This window comes from Tachysurus fulvidraco, chromosome 21 (genome assembly GCF_022655615.1).
Source record: "Tachysurus fulvidraco isolate hzauxx_2018 chromosome 21, HZAU_PFXX_2.0, whole genome shotgun sequence".
In the NCBI taxonomy this organism is placed as follows: domain Eukaryota; kingdom Metazoa; phylum Chordata; class Actinopteri; order Siluriformes; family Bagridae; genus Tachysurus; species Tachysurus fulvidraco.
Window position 1 is genome coordinate 7108123 of NC_062538.1, and position 17310 is coordinate 7125432.

The window sequence follows — 17310 nt, forward strand, 5'->3', positions numbered from 1 at the left end:
TAATAATAATAATAATAATAATAATAATAAAAAGTACTTACTTTTACACATTTTCTTTATTAAATTGCAAAACTGTTGATCATTAGACTTAAATTATGTTCACCATTCAAATTTTGTTTACTATCTAAGTTAGTAGTTATTATGATCTAATCTCATTTTTGTCAGGGCCACACTGTTCCGCCTTTCTGACTAATAAGAATCATAAATTTAACGAGATATAACTCACAGTTAGCGATGAGATTCGAAGTGACCGTTTTCACATTTTAATGAATCTTCAAGTCTAAAAGGATTTCATTTTTAGCATCACATATAGCCTGATGTTTGTGCATAAGTTATCTATGTGTATGTGTATCTATCTGTGTTCCTATACATTGATTGCACTAATCAGCAGTCTCCACAGGGTGACAGTGTAACACAAACACAAGCTGTTGAACAAACGTGAGACTCATTTTTAGAGGAATAACATGATAACAGAGAGATGATTTTCAGGAGTCCATTGAAAAGAAAACAGGGCGGGTAAATATACCACAGAAATTTGAATAATTTTTGTTAGTATGTTGCAGTGTAAACCATCTTTAATAACTAATGACAGCTGCGTTTAAAACTCAGTTTATGTCCAGATTCACTATAAGATAAATGCGGCATTTAAATGGTACGAGTGATAATTAAAATTCTTTGAGTGCTGTACATTTTTAAAATAGCAGCTTTTGTTGAATGTTTTGAAGGAAACTGGATGATGTTTTGTGCTATTTTTCTCTCACAAGAGAAATCAAATGAATACCCACCGAAGCTGACTGAAAGAATATCTGCTTTATTCAAGGTTTTATTAGAGGTTAGGAAGGAATTAATTAATGACTGAATTAGAGGTTAGGCTGTGTTAAGAATAAAACAGGACAGGATGTTCCATACTGTTGTAGGACAATAATTATAGATGAAGTGGTGTAAAATTATTATGTATTAAATTAAATGTAATTTAATTATTAATAAACAATATAACATTTAGCTTTGTATCTATTTAAGTTATGTTGTGCAAAATGTGCTAATCAAGTTCTCTTACCAGCCTCTATTTTCTCACTCTTTTGAAGTTAGGAGGAAAAAAGAAACACAGCATGTCATATTACTAAGAAACAGGCAAGGAGTCCACCATCCTGAAGACTTTCATTGACAGTGTCACAAAACGTACTGTTACAAACCGAATGCAAACTGAATGTTACAAAGCTCAGACACTGGAGACCTCTCCCTTAAATGATTCATAAATGTCTTCTTATAGAAACCTCCTTTGTGAAATGAAATCACTTCATATTTAGATTTAGATTTAGGTCTCCACAATACACATTCATTAATGAGTACAGTAGAACGGATGACATACTGTGTACTATATGGCCAAAAGTATGTGGATACCTGACCATCACATCCATATGTTAGCCTTCACCAAACTGTTGTCATAAACTTAAAAGAACACAATTGTCTGAAATGGTTTTGTATGCTGTAGCGTTTTGACATTCTTACATGACGGTACTCCTGTGTACAAAGCGTGATCCCAGACATGGTTGATACATGCTGCCCACACATCCCACTGAACATCTTTGAGATGAATCTGAACACTGGCTGCACACCAGGCCATCAGTGTCTGACCCCAGTAATGCTCTTGTGGCTGAATGCTCAGAATTCCTCGAACCACATTGCAAAATCTAGTGGAAAGCCTTTCCCGAAGAGTAGAGTGAACGTGGGTTAATGTGAACCTGGGAGAATGTGCAATATTATAAACCTGTGTTTTTCCTTACAGGCAGCACTACTTTCAGAGCTGCTATCATAGATTATTAATAGTAAGAAAAAAAACCTTCATACTAATTAGACTCAAATGGTTTTAATATGTGAGATGTTAAGATGTTAAGCCACGTATACAAAGCAGCTTGAATTACACACAGATCAATAAATTCTTGGTGCTTGTAAATATATATGGTATTGTAGATATGTAGATATATTGGTGGTATTTTGTTAGCCCTCTCTACTCCCATGAAAGGAGATGGACCACTGATGGCCATCATTGCTGTGAATTAGGTGCTGAAACATAAAGTATGTGAATGTGTAAATGTGTGTGTAAATTCTGCTACATTATTTGACACATGAAATTAGGAAGATGTTCATCAGCTGATCATTAGCTGACCCCAGGACTGCTGTTGGGTGGATTTAAGGTTTTTCATACCTGTAGTGATGACAATAAGGTGTTCCCTCTATTGCTGCAGCTAATATATTATCTCAAAGCACCACACACACTCACACTATGTGTGTGTGTGTGTGTGTGTGTGTGTGTGTGTGTGTGTGTGTGTGTGTGTGTGTGTGTGTGTGTGTGTGTGTGTGTGCATTATAATTATTGTAGTAGTGGTTACAGTCTCCAGCTTGGAGTAGATGACCTCACTCATTGGCCAGTGCTGGTACAACAGAGGCCTTGTGGGTAGAGCAGCAGATGGAAGTAGGTGGGAGGTAGCGGACATGTGACTTACAGGGTAAAGCAAACCTTCAGACCTTCAATTCACTCTCCTTGGCTGCCCTTTCTGTATTTTTGATTGAGTGAGTGATTGTTGATTTATTTATTTATTTATTATGGCATCTTCAGTCTCCTGTTTATTGAGTATTTTGTTTAGAAACTTTTTTAGTTCAAAATGATTTGCTACGATAACATGCAGTAGGAGAATCCCTTCATTCAATTGACTCATGACACTACGTCAGTGGCTGGTTTGTTTTAATGCAATAGTCATTACATAAGCACTTATCATTATTTATGATGAAAAACAACAACTAGGAAGACAAACAAGCAACATAAAAGGCACGAATTGCAAAAATGTCACTCATGATTCCGTATTTAGAGGTAAATGTTAAAAATGGTATCTGAAATGTTAAAACAAGGGTATCACTGTCTATTTTTGTGAGAATACAGAGGCCGGGTCAGAGACACAGTAATTTCCTCTCCACCTCCTCATACAGCACATCACTGTCAGTCTTTTGGAAACATCATGAATGAACTACCTCTGACAGCAATGAATGATGAACTAATCTCTGACAGTGACTGCAGTGATTACGGGGTGGCCGAAGAAAAGGCTGTCATGTACTTGTGTAATTGTAAATGGTGTCACTTCGCCCTTCCGGTAACTTCCTTCTGAATTTGCTTGATCCTATTTCTGTAACCAGCAGCATGGCAGTGTACCAGTCTATTGTTGAGAAAGGCTCACACACACACACACACACACACACACACACACACACACACACACACACACACACACACACACACACACACACACACACACAGGACATATAAAGATACAATTCAAGTCAGGATTATTTAGGATTTTTACTTGTTTTTTTTAGGCTGTTGATTTGATTTATTTTTAACTAGCTATTACAAAAAATATATTAGGCTCCAAAATGTTTAAAGATATTATTACATTGAAAGTGTTTCCGGTATTTCTCACCGTTCTGTAAACTGTAGAGACTATTGTGAGTCAAAATACCAAGAGTTTTTAAAATACTCAATCCAGCCCATCTGTCACTGAGATGACTATTGTCACCCATTCTGAACTTTGAAATTTTGATATCAATATTATCTAAAGCTCTTGAACTTAAGAACTGTGATTCTACCACACAAATGGCTGATTGGATAACTGCCTGTCCACTGTATTTTGTATTAAATATTCCTCATGCAAATTGGTTCAGGGGTTTGAATTCAATTAAATACTCTCAGTCCCTCTCCCATGACCATATATTCCCAGTTCCCAGTTTAGAGTAGATATGACCTACCTTTGACATAGATATGACCTACTTTTGACTTAGATATGACCTACCTTTGACTTAGATATGACCTACCTTTGACTTAGATATGACCTACCTTTGACGTAGATATGACCTACCTTTGATTTAGAGATTCAATTCAAGTTTACTTTAATGTGAAGATTACTTTCACATGATCCATTCAGCTTTCTTGTTTCTAAGAAAAACCTGTAGTTGCATAGAAACATATCAGGACCGTCAATCATGGCCTTAATGTCTTGGACATTAAATAAAATCCTTAAAAAACTTTAAAAATTGTAACTGTTGTTGCAATGATACAAAATACAAATGTCCAATCCACAATGAAGAACAAAGTCCAAAACCACAAATTAAAAATGAATGATCAAAATCCTGTTCGATGGAGAACAAGGAAAGTCAATTGTACTGATCTAAAGGTCCTCTGTTATATTCTTGTGCTGAGAAAGATGCTTCCGGACTGACTCAAAATGTGGGGATAAAAAGAGTGTTACTACCTTTTGCCCCAGCACTACAGTGTTACATTCTGTTCCTTGCTTGAAAAGGTTCAGTACTGCACAAAGTTCAGTACAGCATCCCTGTTGTGCTATTAAAATCTCTCCTCCCATCTCTCACAATGAACATATTTTGTTACTAAGATACTGTATTTCTGTTGCCATGGCCGCATAGTCAAGTATCAACTGCTCCCTCCAGAAGCAAACGACAATTATCGAGTGGAAAGGCAACAAGACAGGGTTTATCCTGCGATACATGGGGAAATTTGTCCTTCTAATACTAATTGGTTTCACATCAAGTTTTCACATACTTTTGAACAAATAAAGAAAATGTATAGATTTTTAAATATCACTGCATTTTGTATTGTACTGTAAACATGTGTTTATAATATCATGTTTTTTCTCCCCAGTTTGGTCATGCCAGTTCCCACCCATTTGAGAACTCTCCCCTATCACACAAATACCACTGTAGGAAGTTGGAGCAAACATGTGCTTCCTCTAAGAATCATGAATCCAACATATCCTCTTCTACAAAGATAAAGTCTGACACCTCACACATTATTGTGATTGGCTAATGTCACTGTGATTGACAGTGTAGAGAGAGACAGGGTAGGCCAGCTTTCCCAGCCATAACGTACAGCCATGTTTGCCAACAGATGGCTTGTCTAGATGTGAACTCATGATCTCCAGATGTTAGTTGTCAGTTCCTTTTTTTTTGTTATTTCATTTATCAAGCCCATATTGTCAATTTCAACTCGCTCCAAATATTTAACAAATATATAGTTTTTTTAGCTGCTTCATACACATTGTGTCATGTAGTGTAGTCATTTAAATGGGGACAACTGTCGTAGTCAGCAATCTTGTTGGAAACCTAAACAAATGCATACAAACCTCTTCCTATAATGTTTTCTCCATAGACCCAAACACACACACACACACACACACACACACACACACACACACACACACACACACACACACACACACACACACACACACTTATGTATACACATGCACATACACATGGTGCAGAGGCCAGAACACCTGAATGCTAGTGATGATGGGAAGCTATCTACATTGACACGCATGATTGAAAGCCAAGTAGATACACCTTTTAAAAACTGAAGGTTGTTAAAATTTGCTGAACTATATTTTTAAGACACTGCTACAAAGCCATGCAGCTTGTGCAGAAAGTGGTCATGCAATGCACGTATGATGTATTATAGACATTACTCATATTCTGGGAGCCTGCATCAGCTAAGGAAGCCCACCCACCGCCATTTTGTTTTCAGCAGATGGCCACACCACCCACGTAATAAACAACAAAAAGCCTCAGGTGGGAGCTAAGGGGTCAGGGTGGCAGTTGTCAGTGACTCATTGTCCCCCATTGCCAAGCCCTCCGAGGAGCCAGAAAAGTTTTCATGTCAAGGCCTAGCGGATGTCCAGCCATACGTCAACCTTACTTCAGATGTCATTACCTTTATACCCTTTTTATGCACCGGCTCTTTTATTTTCCTCCATTCATTACATGGTCATTACAGTGAGTGGGGTCAAGCATGCTGTTATTTGATCAATAATGGACAAAATTGCGGGAAGGAAAATGACAAGCTGAGGCAGTATTAGTGGAAATAATGGAGGTGCAGAAATACACTGAAAATCAAACTACAAAAATACAAAAAGAAAGAACATCTAATACAGAATTACATCAACTTCAGACAAGGAAATGTTAGAGACTATGTCTAATAGCTCAAAACACATACCTTTAATACTTTACAGCAAACTTACTGAATTGCCTAGTTAGCTTTGCTCTCAAGTGAAAAGTTACTCTCTGCAGATGCTGCGCTCTCTCTCTCTCTCTCTCTCTCTCCCCCCCTCTCTCTCCCTCGGTTCTTACATTCTTTATTTAGATAGATTTTTATGAAAACAGGTAAATTCAAAGAAGTCTTTTGTGCTGAAAACTAAAAATAGTCCTACACCTCTAAGAAGAGAGCGGGAGAAAGAAAAGAAAGAACATGCACAAGGTTGCAGGCTGCACATGCTTTGTGAACAGAAGGATGGAGGGAGGAGGGAAATGTGGAGGCGTTCGCTCCACTCATCTAATCATTGTGTGTGTGTGTGTGTGTGTGTGTGTGTGTGTGTGTGTGTGTGTGTGTGTGTGTGTGTGTGTGTGTGTGTGTGTGTGTGTGTGTGTTTTAAACTTTCACACACACTCATGCACATAAACACATATATATTCAATCGGCAAGCACACGTTCAACATGCATGCATTCTCACATTCGCATACACAGACACATATTTCTGAGTCACACGTTCTCTTTCACACCTAAATGCAGTTAAAAGACTTGAGAGAACAGCTCATTTAGCACCAAGCAGCATACTGAGAGCAGACAGTACAGCTCATGGAAGTGATGAAGTGTCACACAGTACTACCACAACTGACCACAGACCACAGTCTGTTTTCCTAAAGTTGGTAAAGTTATAGTGTCAAGTTTCGTACAAGCTGGATTATAATATATGTTAGCTGTTTTGCTGTAAGTGGAAAAGGAAATTAGAGGAAACTGATCAATGCTAATTCTGTTACTAGACTGAAAACATGCCCTGAAGTATTTTATTCCACTTATGTTTATATGTGTATATGTGCATGAGTGTGTGTGAAAGTTTAAAACAAATTTAGTGACAAAATTGGCCAACACTGAAGCCTCCTTTACATAAATTCTTAATTCAGTCGCTAATGCTTTATTATAACTATATTGTTATTTTTTTTTTGCTAATATATTCTTTCTTTATAAAATAACAACACATTTTCTAAGATGTGTTTGCCAATAGATTACGTTGTGTGCCGGCCAAATACATTATTCCAATTATTACAGAAACAATGCATATTAGAGTGAGCACATTCATATGAACCTATGATTTAAATCACAGCCAGGACTACTGACTTATCTGCTGTTACAGAAAATTATCAAAATCTTTTTGACCAAATTCAAGTTCCAGTTGTGGTGTATGTTGATACTACAAACAATAACACCGTAGCTATCTGGAATCCAGCCACACACTGAAAACCTAACTAGCTAGAGAAAGGAGGCAGGAGACCATCAGGTTCAGCAACATTGTCCATGTTGTGCTATCTTAGCGTTTGAGTGGGAGAGTTGCCAAGCAACAGAAATTATTTTTCCTTTAAGGAGCAAAGTGAGGACTATGCTTCTCTTGATTTAAATATATACAGCAACAAAACGATTGAAACGATATGAAAACAGTGTCCTTCATTTTGTGTGTGCATGTCCCTCACATGTTTGGTTATACAAGAAAACATTTAAACATGTCACACATTCACACAGATGAAGTGATGTTAGGCAGCATAGTTAGGCTGAATCATGCCTCTGTATTTAAGAACTTCTTAAAAGATCTAAAAAGGATAGCTTTTAGAAATGATTAAAGAGAATAACACAGGAATGTATTCATTCCCTAAGACTGGAAACTTCGATTTATAGGCATTAACTCACAAATCTGAGCTCCGATTGTTAAAATCATACCATTTCTAGTTATAATTGGGTTTTGGGGCTTTGGTTGATGTAAATTTTTCATTTGACTGTACTATCATGACCTTCGCTAGTTTATTAAAAGCTAAATAAATGCAACACGGTGTGTGCGGGGGATCCACTCATAAAATCATAGTGTATTGTGGTTTATTGTTTATGATTTAGCTGTGTGTGTGTGTGTGTGTGTGTGTGTGTGTGTGTGTGTGTGTGTGTGTGTGTGTGTGTGTGTGTGTGTGTGTGTGTGTGTGTGTGTGTGTATGTGAGTGTGTGTTTGTATGAGTGTGTGTGATGGGTAGGTGTGCGTGGTGATTGGTAGACATGGTTGCTGAACATCGTGAGCCTACCATCGTGAGCCTACCACCACCTACCAGTTTACTACCTGTCCGCTTGATGTAGCACAGAGGAGTTGGAAATCTACTGATTCATTATTCATTATTAATTAATATTAAATTCGTGTTGAAAAAAATGTGTACCCTCCATCTGAAAAGAAATTGAGCATACCATACTGTACATGTCCCTCCATATTGACAGAAAATTCTAAACCCACTATGTCCTTTCATATGGACATATAAACCTAAAACTTCACAACCATCCACATGGATTATATAAAACACTTAATATATGTCATATATGTCCCTCCATATATAATGAAAAAACCTTAAATGTGTCCATTTATTTTGTACATATCCAAAAACCTACTGTACATTTCGCTACAAGTCTCTCTACGTACCCATCCGTCCAGACTGAGAGTTAACCTCCGCTCTGTCATGGTCCTCAGATCTTAGAGTTATATAAAAACACGGACGGACAGACAGATAAATCCACTGTCTCCGCCTCATGCGGCCTTATTTTTTTGTCCATATCGGGCTATGTGCGTTGAAGGGGTTCCCATCGTCCTCTCACGTCATCATCAGGGAGTGAATGTAGGAGATGCAGAGACACATGAGGATATTGATTCCGATGTGTCAGTGCACGCCTCCGTCGCTCCTTCTCTAAGACTCTTTCTCTATATAAAGGGCCTGGATGCGGAATTTCCATCAGAACCGACACACCAGCTGAGAAGAATTATTTTATTTTATTTATCTCTAAATAATATTTACCTACCCAGAAAGGCGAGAATTCTAAAACAATGATTGTCTCTTGAAGTTTTGATTTTCTTTATCCTGCTACTCTTCGCTTCAAAACAGTTGCCCCAATGATTAAATAGGCGCTTTAACATTTAAAGCCTGTCCCTGAACCAGCGCTAGATTCCTGTCACTCGTCGACGGTGAGACTAAGAACACCTGTAGCTCCAGTCGGGAAAAATGTATCGCTCCACGAAAGGCGCATCGAAAGCGCGGAGAGATCAGATCAATGCCGAGATCCGCAAACTGAAAGACCTGCTGCCCATCTCGGACGCAGACAAAGCTCGCCTTTCTTACCTGCACATCATGTCCCTTGCTTGCATGTACACAAGAAAATCCGTCTTTTTTTCCCAAGGTAGGTAATGCTTTTTAACAGAAAGATTCTTTTTAAATCAGCGATGTTCATTAATGTTCAGTGTAATAATGGAATTACATTCACTCCGAGAATAACATGTTATTGAAGTTGCTGTCCGTGGTGCTGATGTTCACAGTTCTGTTAACTGAGTTTGCTGTTTTTGTTTTTGGACCAGCTTTAGGTTTCTTTATATTATAATCGTTTTCACAAAAGTTAGAGTTAGGGGTTTCATTCTTTTATTTCCTTCAAAATTAGAGCTTTAGTGGCTGGTTAATATTAAATTAGTCTCTTCTTCTGTCTAGACATAAGCACAGCCGGAATCCAGGATGTGAGCCCAAGCTTCGTGTCCATTCCTGAACTCTCTGAGCTGATGAACACCTTACCAGGATTTCTCCTCTTGGTGACAAGCGAAGGCAAACTCCTATATTTGTCCGACAATGTCACTGAACACCTTGGGCACTCAATGGTGAGATATATGAAGTATATTTATATTTAGAATTATTTTCCTAGGGATTTGGGGTTTTAGGTGGTACTGTATTGCTTAACAAGTATTACTCAGGTTTTCTTTGTAAATTACATTATTTTTAAATGTATATCTTTTTTCATGATCACAGGTAGATCTAGTCTCTCAGAGTGACAGTGTCTATGACATCATTGATCCAGCAGATCACTTTGTCATGAGGAGCAATCTTGTTGCAGTTACTCCACCTGACACAGGTAAAAGGAAATGCTTGAGTCATTCCAGCTGTATTTGAACATCATGCCCAAGATATTCATTCATAATCTCTCTCTATATATGTGTGCCTTTTTAGAGCGCCTCTTTCGCTGTCGCTTCAACACTTCAAAGTTTGTAAGAAGACAAGGTTCTGGTAACAAGGTGACTTTGGTGCGAACACGCTGTCTCCCGTTGCCCTACCACACATCATCTTACTGGACCTCCAATGCAGTGTGGGTGTGTTTCTGTTCACCTCTGGAGCTCCAGGCATCAAACCTTGCCAGTACCAGGAACCCACTCCCTACCCCACCAGCTGAGCAAGCTTTTCAGCTGACCTCCTTCCACTCCCAGCACAGCCATGATATGAAAATACAGACAGCCCAAGAATGGTGAGTGTTTAAATGATTCTGCACACATTGGCACTGTGATTATTAACCAAAAGCAAAGGTAAATAGAAATTACTGTTTTTTGTTTCATGGCAGTGTCAGTGTCTATTTGGGCTATGATGTGGACACACTACGCTCTCGCTCTTGGTACAGTCTGCTACATCCTCGAGATCTCTCTCATGCCTCTTCACAGCACTGTGCCCTCTGTGAGTTTTATGTACTCATATTACAAATACAGCCACTGTATGACTTGGAGTTACTTGTGATAGCATCAAAAGATTAACGGAGTGGTATCAGTAACCTTTTCCTTTATTCCATTCTAGTGCGTGAAGGAGGACAGAAGCAGGTGGAAATGGTGGTTCAAGTGGAGGCAGCTGACCATTCATGGGTCTGGCTTTACATGGTCCTTCAGCTCCAGTCTGGAGAACATCCCATTGCATGCCAGAACTATGTCATTAGGTACTACCCTTTATGAACCTTAATACCCTTCTTATATGTTTAATTTTGTGATGTGTAAAATTCTAATACACCTTTCTTGTCTTCTTGCATCCTATAGTGAATCTGAAGCATGGTCTGTCCGTCAGCAGCTAAACTCTGAGCAAAATCAGCTGGATCTCCTGTACCAGGAGGGATTGACACAACAATTCTCTCATCCCCTGTCTAGCCCAGAGCAAGTCTTTACCCCCAGTAGTAGTGGCTTGTCTGCTCAGTCATTTGACTTTAGCTTTACTGTCTCTGGACGCAGCTCCTCTGAGGAACTGCCCAGCACTTCCACACTTCACACAGGTTTGCCACTGGGCTCTGGTCCATGTCCAAACTTCCCCCTAGACAAAAATGACTTTTCTCAACAACATGGAAGCCAACAGTTATGCTTACCAGAGAGTACAAAGTTTTCCACAAGATCAGACCCTACTCCTCATTCCTCTCTGAATGTCATGACCAATATGGCATTCCCAGCTACCCAAACCCCTGTGCCTCTTGCACCTCTTTCCAATCTCTGTATGTCCAAACCACACAGCATGGAGGAGTCACCCCCATATACTCCAAGACTTGGAGGAGGTCATTTTATATTTGGAGAAGATTTCTTTAAACCAGATTTGTCCAGCACAGTCACCCACTCAACCTTGCACTCAGCCAATCACCGAACATCCCACTCAACAGACATAGGAGTGACATTATCTGCACAGCACTGCAGCAGAGCACTATATGAGAAGTTACCCCCTACCCCAGATAGCCCAGTCAATGATGAATGTGCCCTTATGACATTACCAGAGATTAGAGGGCCTCTGTATGTAGATGTCCCTCATTCCATCCATCATGGTCCACCCGAGGGCCTCCTGACCCCAGAGGCTTCTCCTACTGAACAGCGCTGTCCAGGTTTTTTCTCTCAGCAAGCTAATGATGAAAGGGAGAAAATTGAGATCTCGCTATTAGCTCAATATCTCAGTTCAGTTGCTGAGTGCTTCTGGAAAGATCACTCCTCCCCGATCATACCAGAACAAACCTCTAAACCTCTGACAACTGATTTTCCCCCCACCATGTGCTATGGAGAATATCACGATGAAAAAGAGGAAAAAATTGCTAACCCTCTGCCAGCTCCTTATTTCTCTTCCCCTTCCCCATGTCCTCATTCTCACTCCTCTACTGAGCATACTCCTCCTGACCAAGTGAGCACATGCTCCTCGGGATACATTCAGGAGGAGGCCGTATTTGGTGTGCAGCACCTCTGTAGCGTCCAGTCGACGCACTGTACCAGCACGGTTGGGGGAAGGTCGCTGGAGTCAGGGGCACAAGATGAGGGAAGGGCTTCAACAGAGAGCATAATGGATGATGAGATCACTCTCTCAGCCTCCCCACAGTCTACCCCTGCTCCAGAAAATGATCCCACCCCTGGTCTACCCTGTGACCAGTCCCTTCTGGAGGAGCTGGTCAACATGGAACCCATGTTTGAGGCAGCTGCCTCGATTAATCCTGCCTTGAGGCAACAACCTGAGTTGTATCAACTCTCCTTTCAAGAGTCACCGCAGCACTTCTATCAAGGTGAGAATCAGTGAATGTTGTTGATTTATTCAAAGACAGAAATGTGACTTAAATATTCTAACCTGTTTCTTTATGTCTTTTCTCTTTCAGATGGAACCAGTGATCACATGTTCTAAAATAAGTCTGTGACTTAATTAAGTATGACATATTGTCAGAGTTTCATATTTTTGCAGATTATATGAATGATTATACTTAAAAAAGACATTTTAAAACAGAAAAATGTTTATTTTGTGTTTGAACTTTAACAAAATGAATGTCATATGAGCACTTGTATTCATGGACTGTCATTTTGAGAAAAAACTAATTAAATGTATTCTTGCAATGGCAATTTTACAAAGTGCCACTTTGGTATTCACTTATAGTGAAGACTGTGTTTTACACAAAGATAATATTGAAGAATATTGAAACTAATTGTATCGGTTCTATTGCACCCATACACCAATGTAGAGTTGTCTACAGCAAAGTAGAGGATTGATTCCCAAACTCTTATTATTTATTATTCTTTGATGTTGTTTACAAGTAATGTTTGTGTTTGTGCAATGATATAAAACGATGAAAATATTTTATTCTGTCAAAATGTTATCAATGATAATAAAGATCTCATTACCTTTCATGGTTGTCTTGTTTTTGAGCTAAAACATAATGTCTGTAAAAAAAAAATGCAGAAACAATATACTGCAGTCAATTTAATTAAATGCATATTTATCAAAGCAAGGATCATCAGTGTCCATGAGTTCATTAATACTGCCTTCAACAAGACTATTGTTTTTTTTTTACTTCCTGCTTTTCATTTAGAGCCTTTTTGTGTGTCTCCATGGTTTCATGGACCTGAGAGCTGCTGACTGACGCACATGATGAGGCGCTTGCTATTTTCCTGATGTGTGCTCTTGACTCAAGGCATGGTGGAGACAATAAGCTTCCCACTCCAACAAACTCTCTCTCTCTCTCTCTCTCTCTCTCTCTCTCTCTCTCTCTCTCTCTCTCTCTCTCTCTCTCTCTCACACACACACACACACACACACACACACACACACACACACACACACACACACACACACACACACACACACGCATAAAAAAAAAAACCACACAGACGCACCCTATACTCATTCACTCAGCCTACATGGTGCATGATTATACCCTATATGGCTTTTCCTGCCTCCCTCTCACTTTCCCTGTCAGCCTATGCCTTGAAACGTCTCTAGCTCCATTTTCTCTCCTGTTGCTGAGGCATTTTAGATCCTACACATACAGGTTCCACCTCCATGGCCCTGATAACATGTCAACTTTATTCAGTTTAGTTCCTGTCCATTAAGAGTGTCCATCATACCAGCGACCTACCTACTCCTACTCATACCCCAAAATATCACCATGCTCGTCCGCATCCTCCCATTGCCCACCACCACCACAACCACACTTTCTCACGCTTTGTCTCATCTTCCTGTCCTTGTGAGAGCAATAGCCTTTCAGTGCTGAAGAGGAACCAAAATAGACAGGTTTGAAAAGAGGAATTAAAAAGAGCGATGAGGTTTGGAGGCCTACAAGGACTTTAGATGCTCGCTTGCTCCTCTCGATTTCCTCCCACTCCTGCAATCAGTCAGCCACAATTCTTTTCATCCTCCCTCTTTCACACATCTGTGCGTGCTCATTCATTAGTCCCCTCTTTTCTTATGACTCACCCTCACCCCTTGCATCCATCCCTCGCTCTCCACTCCTTTGCTCCGTTCCTGTGTTTATCACCCTCTGGTTGAGCATCCTCCAGCAACAGCCACACAAAAAGCCCATATACAAGCCCACTTATAATGACTGTGCAAGAGAAAACAAATCTCTTTAAGATATTTGTATGCTGCAAAATGCCATAAACACAATATCAGTAATTTTAAACAGTCGTTAAGTAATAATACCATAATATCAGTGCAATAAAAAGATCTATATCGAGGAAATACAGACAAATCATGAAACATACTAAACCAGGATTTGTTAGTCTGTGAATCTCTGAAGTTCCATTTAAAATCTAAATTGTCTTCTTTAATTGCACCCATTCATAATACAATGGATTGTGAATACATGTCTGTCCCCAGCTTGACACCTGGTGGCTAACAGCATGAACTACACAGGACACATTTCGGCTGTAGGACATTGTATACCTTCTGCATCAGTTTCATGCACACCAATTTACGTGACTGTGATTAAACCTCAAAATATCGATAAAAGTGTTTACAATAGCAAAAATAATCAAATATAGTAAATATGTAGTGGTTTAGATGGTTCCATTATCTTCTTACAGCTGCAGGGACCAAATAGAGTCCTTCTCTGGTATCTTCCCATAAGCCCAAAACATACCAGTAGGTAAACGGGCATACACAATTGCGCCTGTGTGTGGAATAGTGTGTAATTTGTGTGTGTACATGGTGACATGTGATAGTTCCATCCCAGAATAATGTCCTGATCCATCATGACTATCATGATTACACAGTTACTGAAATTACCTGAAGGCACGTTTTCATTTGTCCTGGTGTTTCATTCGTTCTGGCACACACTGTTTCTACTAATAAACAATACAATTTAGAAACAATGTCTAATTTTTAGTAGCCTGTATTTAACCTGTATTAGAATACCTGCAGCAAGAAAGCAAAAGGAAAGATTTGAAACGTTTACTTCATCAGAGCCTGGATTCTGTTTCATGTATGAAGTTAAATTACTTAAATCTATCTATCTATCTATCTATCTATCTATCTATCTATCTATCTATCTATCTATCTATCTATCTATCTATCTATCTATCTATCTATCTATCTTGCTATAATAGAACAATACAGCTGGTAATGCAAGAGTTGGATGCAGGAGCTGGAAAAAACATAAAAAAGGAAGCATAACAGCTGGAATTGCATTATCAAATTACTTCCAAAAAACACATTAGAGCACTGAATGCATGGTTTTGTCTTCAGTTCTTGTTAGAAATGTAATTACTTAAATGTCACCACTATTATCAGAATTACTGTGATGGTGCATGTTCACTATTCAGTTGTTTGGTGCAGTTTCATACAAGTCCTCTAGAAGTCAGTGTGGACTTTTCGCTTCGTCAAAGACAAGAAGAAATAGAGAAACGTGCTCGGTGACGTCACTTCTAAGATGGCGACGATGATGGCATGAACATAAACGCAGCAAGAGGTCAACATTTCTTCCAAGGTCCTGATCTCCACTCTAAGAGAAAGTAAAGTGTTAAATTTACGGGTTTGACAGACTATCAGGAGGTATGTCGTGTCCTCTGTAAGAAAAAACAAACAACAACAAATAAAACAGTATAGTATCATTAAGTAACTGTTGTTTGCTGATATTCTGACCATTTTAGTTAATTAACCTTTTTTTCCTCATGCATCATGTAATGAGTCACTTGAATAGCTTGTACTTTGTGTTGTTTTTGCCTGCAGCCTGATCAATATGGCTTTACTTGGGAATCTGAGGCCGATGCTGTCTTCAATCCTGCAAGGTGATATAATATGGAATATTAATTATAGCCAAATGTGTTAAACCATATTTTGCTTTCTTCTGAGTTAGTGCTTTCAACGTATTAAACAAACTGCGCAAATACCATGTCACATGTTTCAGAGCTTTTTATTCCTGTTCCCTAAAGTTCTGGACACAAATATGACAGTAAATACAAAATGAGTAGTTTTAGAGACTATTCTTTGTCTTAAATTTATAGTTTTTGAGAGAGTTATTTAAAAAGCTGATGATGTATTTGTGTCTAAATAATAGACCAATTAAATAAGATCTATAATCTGTGTGTGCTTTCAGTGCAGCAAACACAGGTTTTTGGTGTATTTTTTCTTTTGAGTTTCTTCCTTATTAATTTTTTCATGATTTAACAGCATGTGGCTGAATGTTGGTATCTCAGACAGATCTAGAGCACGATTGTTTCTATACACTACATGGTCTTCTCTTTCAGCAAGAACGCACAGTTTTGTATAAAAACTGTAACATTTAAAATAGTAAACGTTGTGTTTGTTTAAGTGCGAGCCATTAACCCAAGCTGTCACATGCTAATATGATTATCTGATTAACAACCGAGAAAAATTCTCTATAGATAAATCACTATTCATGAGGAATATAAACAAATGTTCCATGTTTATTATGTTAATCTTACAGCCTCCCAGTGTGTGTTCCCCTGGTCTGGACCTCTCTTAAGCAGGACCATGGCTACACTCAATCAGATGCATCGCCAGGGCAAACCATCCCCACCGCCCAAAAAGCTTGGTGCCACATTCGGTCGACCTCAGCTGAAGGCCGTAGTCCTGAAGACCATGATCAGGAAACCCAAAAAGCCCAACTCTGCCAATCGCAAATGTGCACGAGTTCGTCTCTCCAACGGTAAGGAGGCAGTGGTGTTTATTCCAGGTGAAGGACACAATCTCCAGGAGCACAATGTTGTATTGGTGCAAGGAGGTAGGACACAGGATCTGCCAGGTGTCAAGCTCACAGTAGTCAGGGGCAAATATGACTGTGCTCATGTCGTGAAGAAGAAACATTGACACCTTCAACCAGATCGAGACTGTCCACTCTTTTTGTCGTTTTTTTTTTCTTCTTCTCATAATTGTTTATTGTATTTAATTACAATAACAGAGCATCTCTGTTCTTGACCAATTTCATTTTGAATTTATAAATGTTCTCATTGTCTGTTTCCACAAAATAAACCAAACAAACCCAAACAATTGGAAGTGTCTGTATGCAGAGGATTATTTGTTGAATATTTTATTTATAGTTTTTCTTTAAACATGATCTTGTATTTCATTTGGTCATAAATTATGAACACTAATCCCTGTTTGAACTCTGTACAGTGAGTCTCATCATAT

At 38.9% G+C, this 17310-nt stretch overlaps 2 protein-coding genes across 2 annotated transcripts; both read left to right on the forward strand.

Annotated features, from left to right (window-relative positions):
• Positions 1-8901: 8901 nt before the first annotated feature.
• npas4b (neuronal PAS domain protein 4b) lies at positions 8902-13006 on the forward strand. The gene is made up of 8 exons (XM_027148045.2): positions 8902-9316; positions 9619-9782; positions 9931-10033; positions 10129-10420; positions 10514-10623; positions 10741-10876; positions 10974-12457; positions 12548-13006. The coding sequence occupies exons 1-8, from the start codon at positions 9142-9144 to the stop codon at positions 12571-12573; spliced, it is 2490 nt and encodes an 829-aa protein (XP_027003846.2). The 5' UTR covers positions 8902-9141; the 3' UTR covers positions 12574-13006.
• A 2546-nt stretch (positions 13007-15552) lies between these two features.
• On the forward strand, positions 15553-17169 carry mrps12 (mitochondrial ribosomal protein S12). Its single transcript, XM_027158070.2, has 3 exons — positions 15553-15711; positions 15889-15947; positions 16607-17169. The coding sequence occupies exons 2-3, from the start codon at positions 15899-15901 to the stop codon at positions 16987-16989; spliced, it is 432 nt and encodes a 143-aa protein (XP_027013871.1). The 5' UTR covers positions 15553-15711; positions 15889-15898; the 3' UTR covers positions 16990-17169.
• The last annotated feature ends 141 nt before the right edge of the window (positions 17170-17310 follow it).

Bases quoted from the DNA above. Each gene is read 5' to 3' on its own strand.
- npas4b (XM_027148045.2), top strand. From the start codon at position 9,142: ATGTATCGCTCCACGAAAGGCGCATCGAAAGCGCGGAGAGATCAGATC. The intron at 9,317-9,618 runs GTAGGTAATGCT...TCTTCTGTCTAG, and splicing joins ATCCGTCTTTTTTTCCCAAG to ACATAAGCACAGCCGGAATC. The intron at 10,624-10,740 runs GTGAGTTTTATG...ATTCCATTCTAG, and splicing joins TTCACAGCACTGTGCCCTCT to TGCGTGAAGGAGGACAGAAG.
- mrps12 (XM_027158070.2), top strand. From the start codon at position 15,899: ATGGCTTTACTTGGGAATCTGAGGCCGATGCTGTCTTCAATCCTGCAA. The intron at 15,948-16,606 runs GTGATATAATAT...TTAATCTTACAG, and splicing joins GCTGTCTTCAATCCTGCAAG to CCTCCCAGTGTGTGTTCCCC.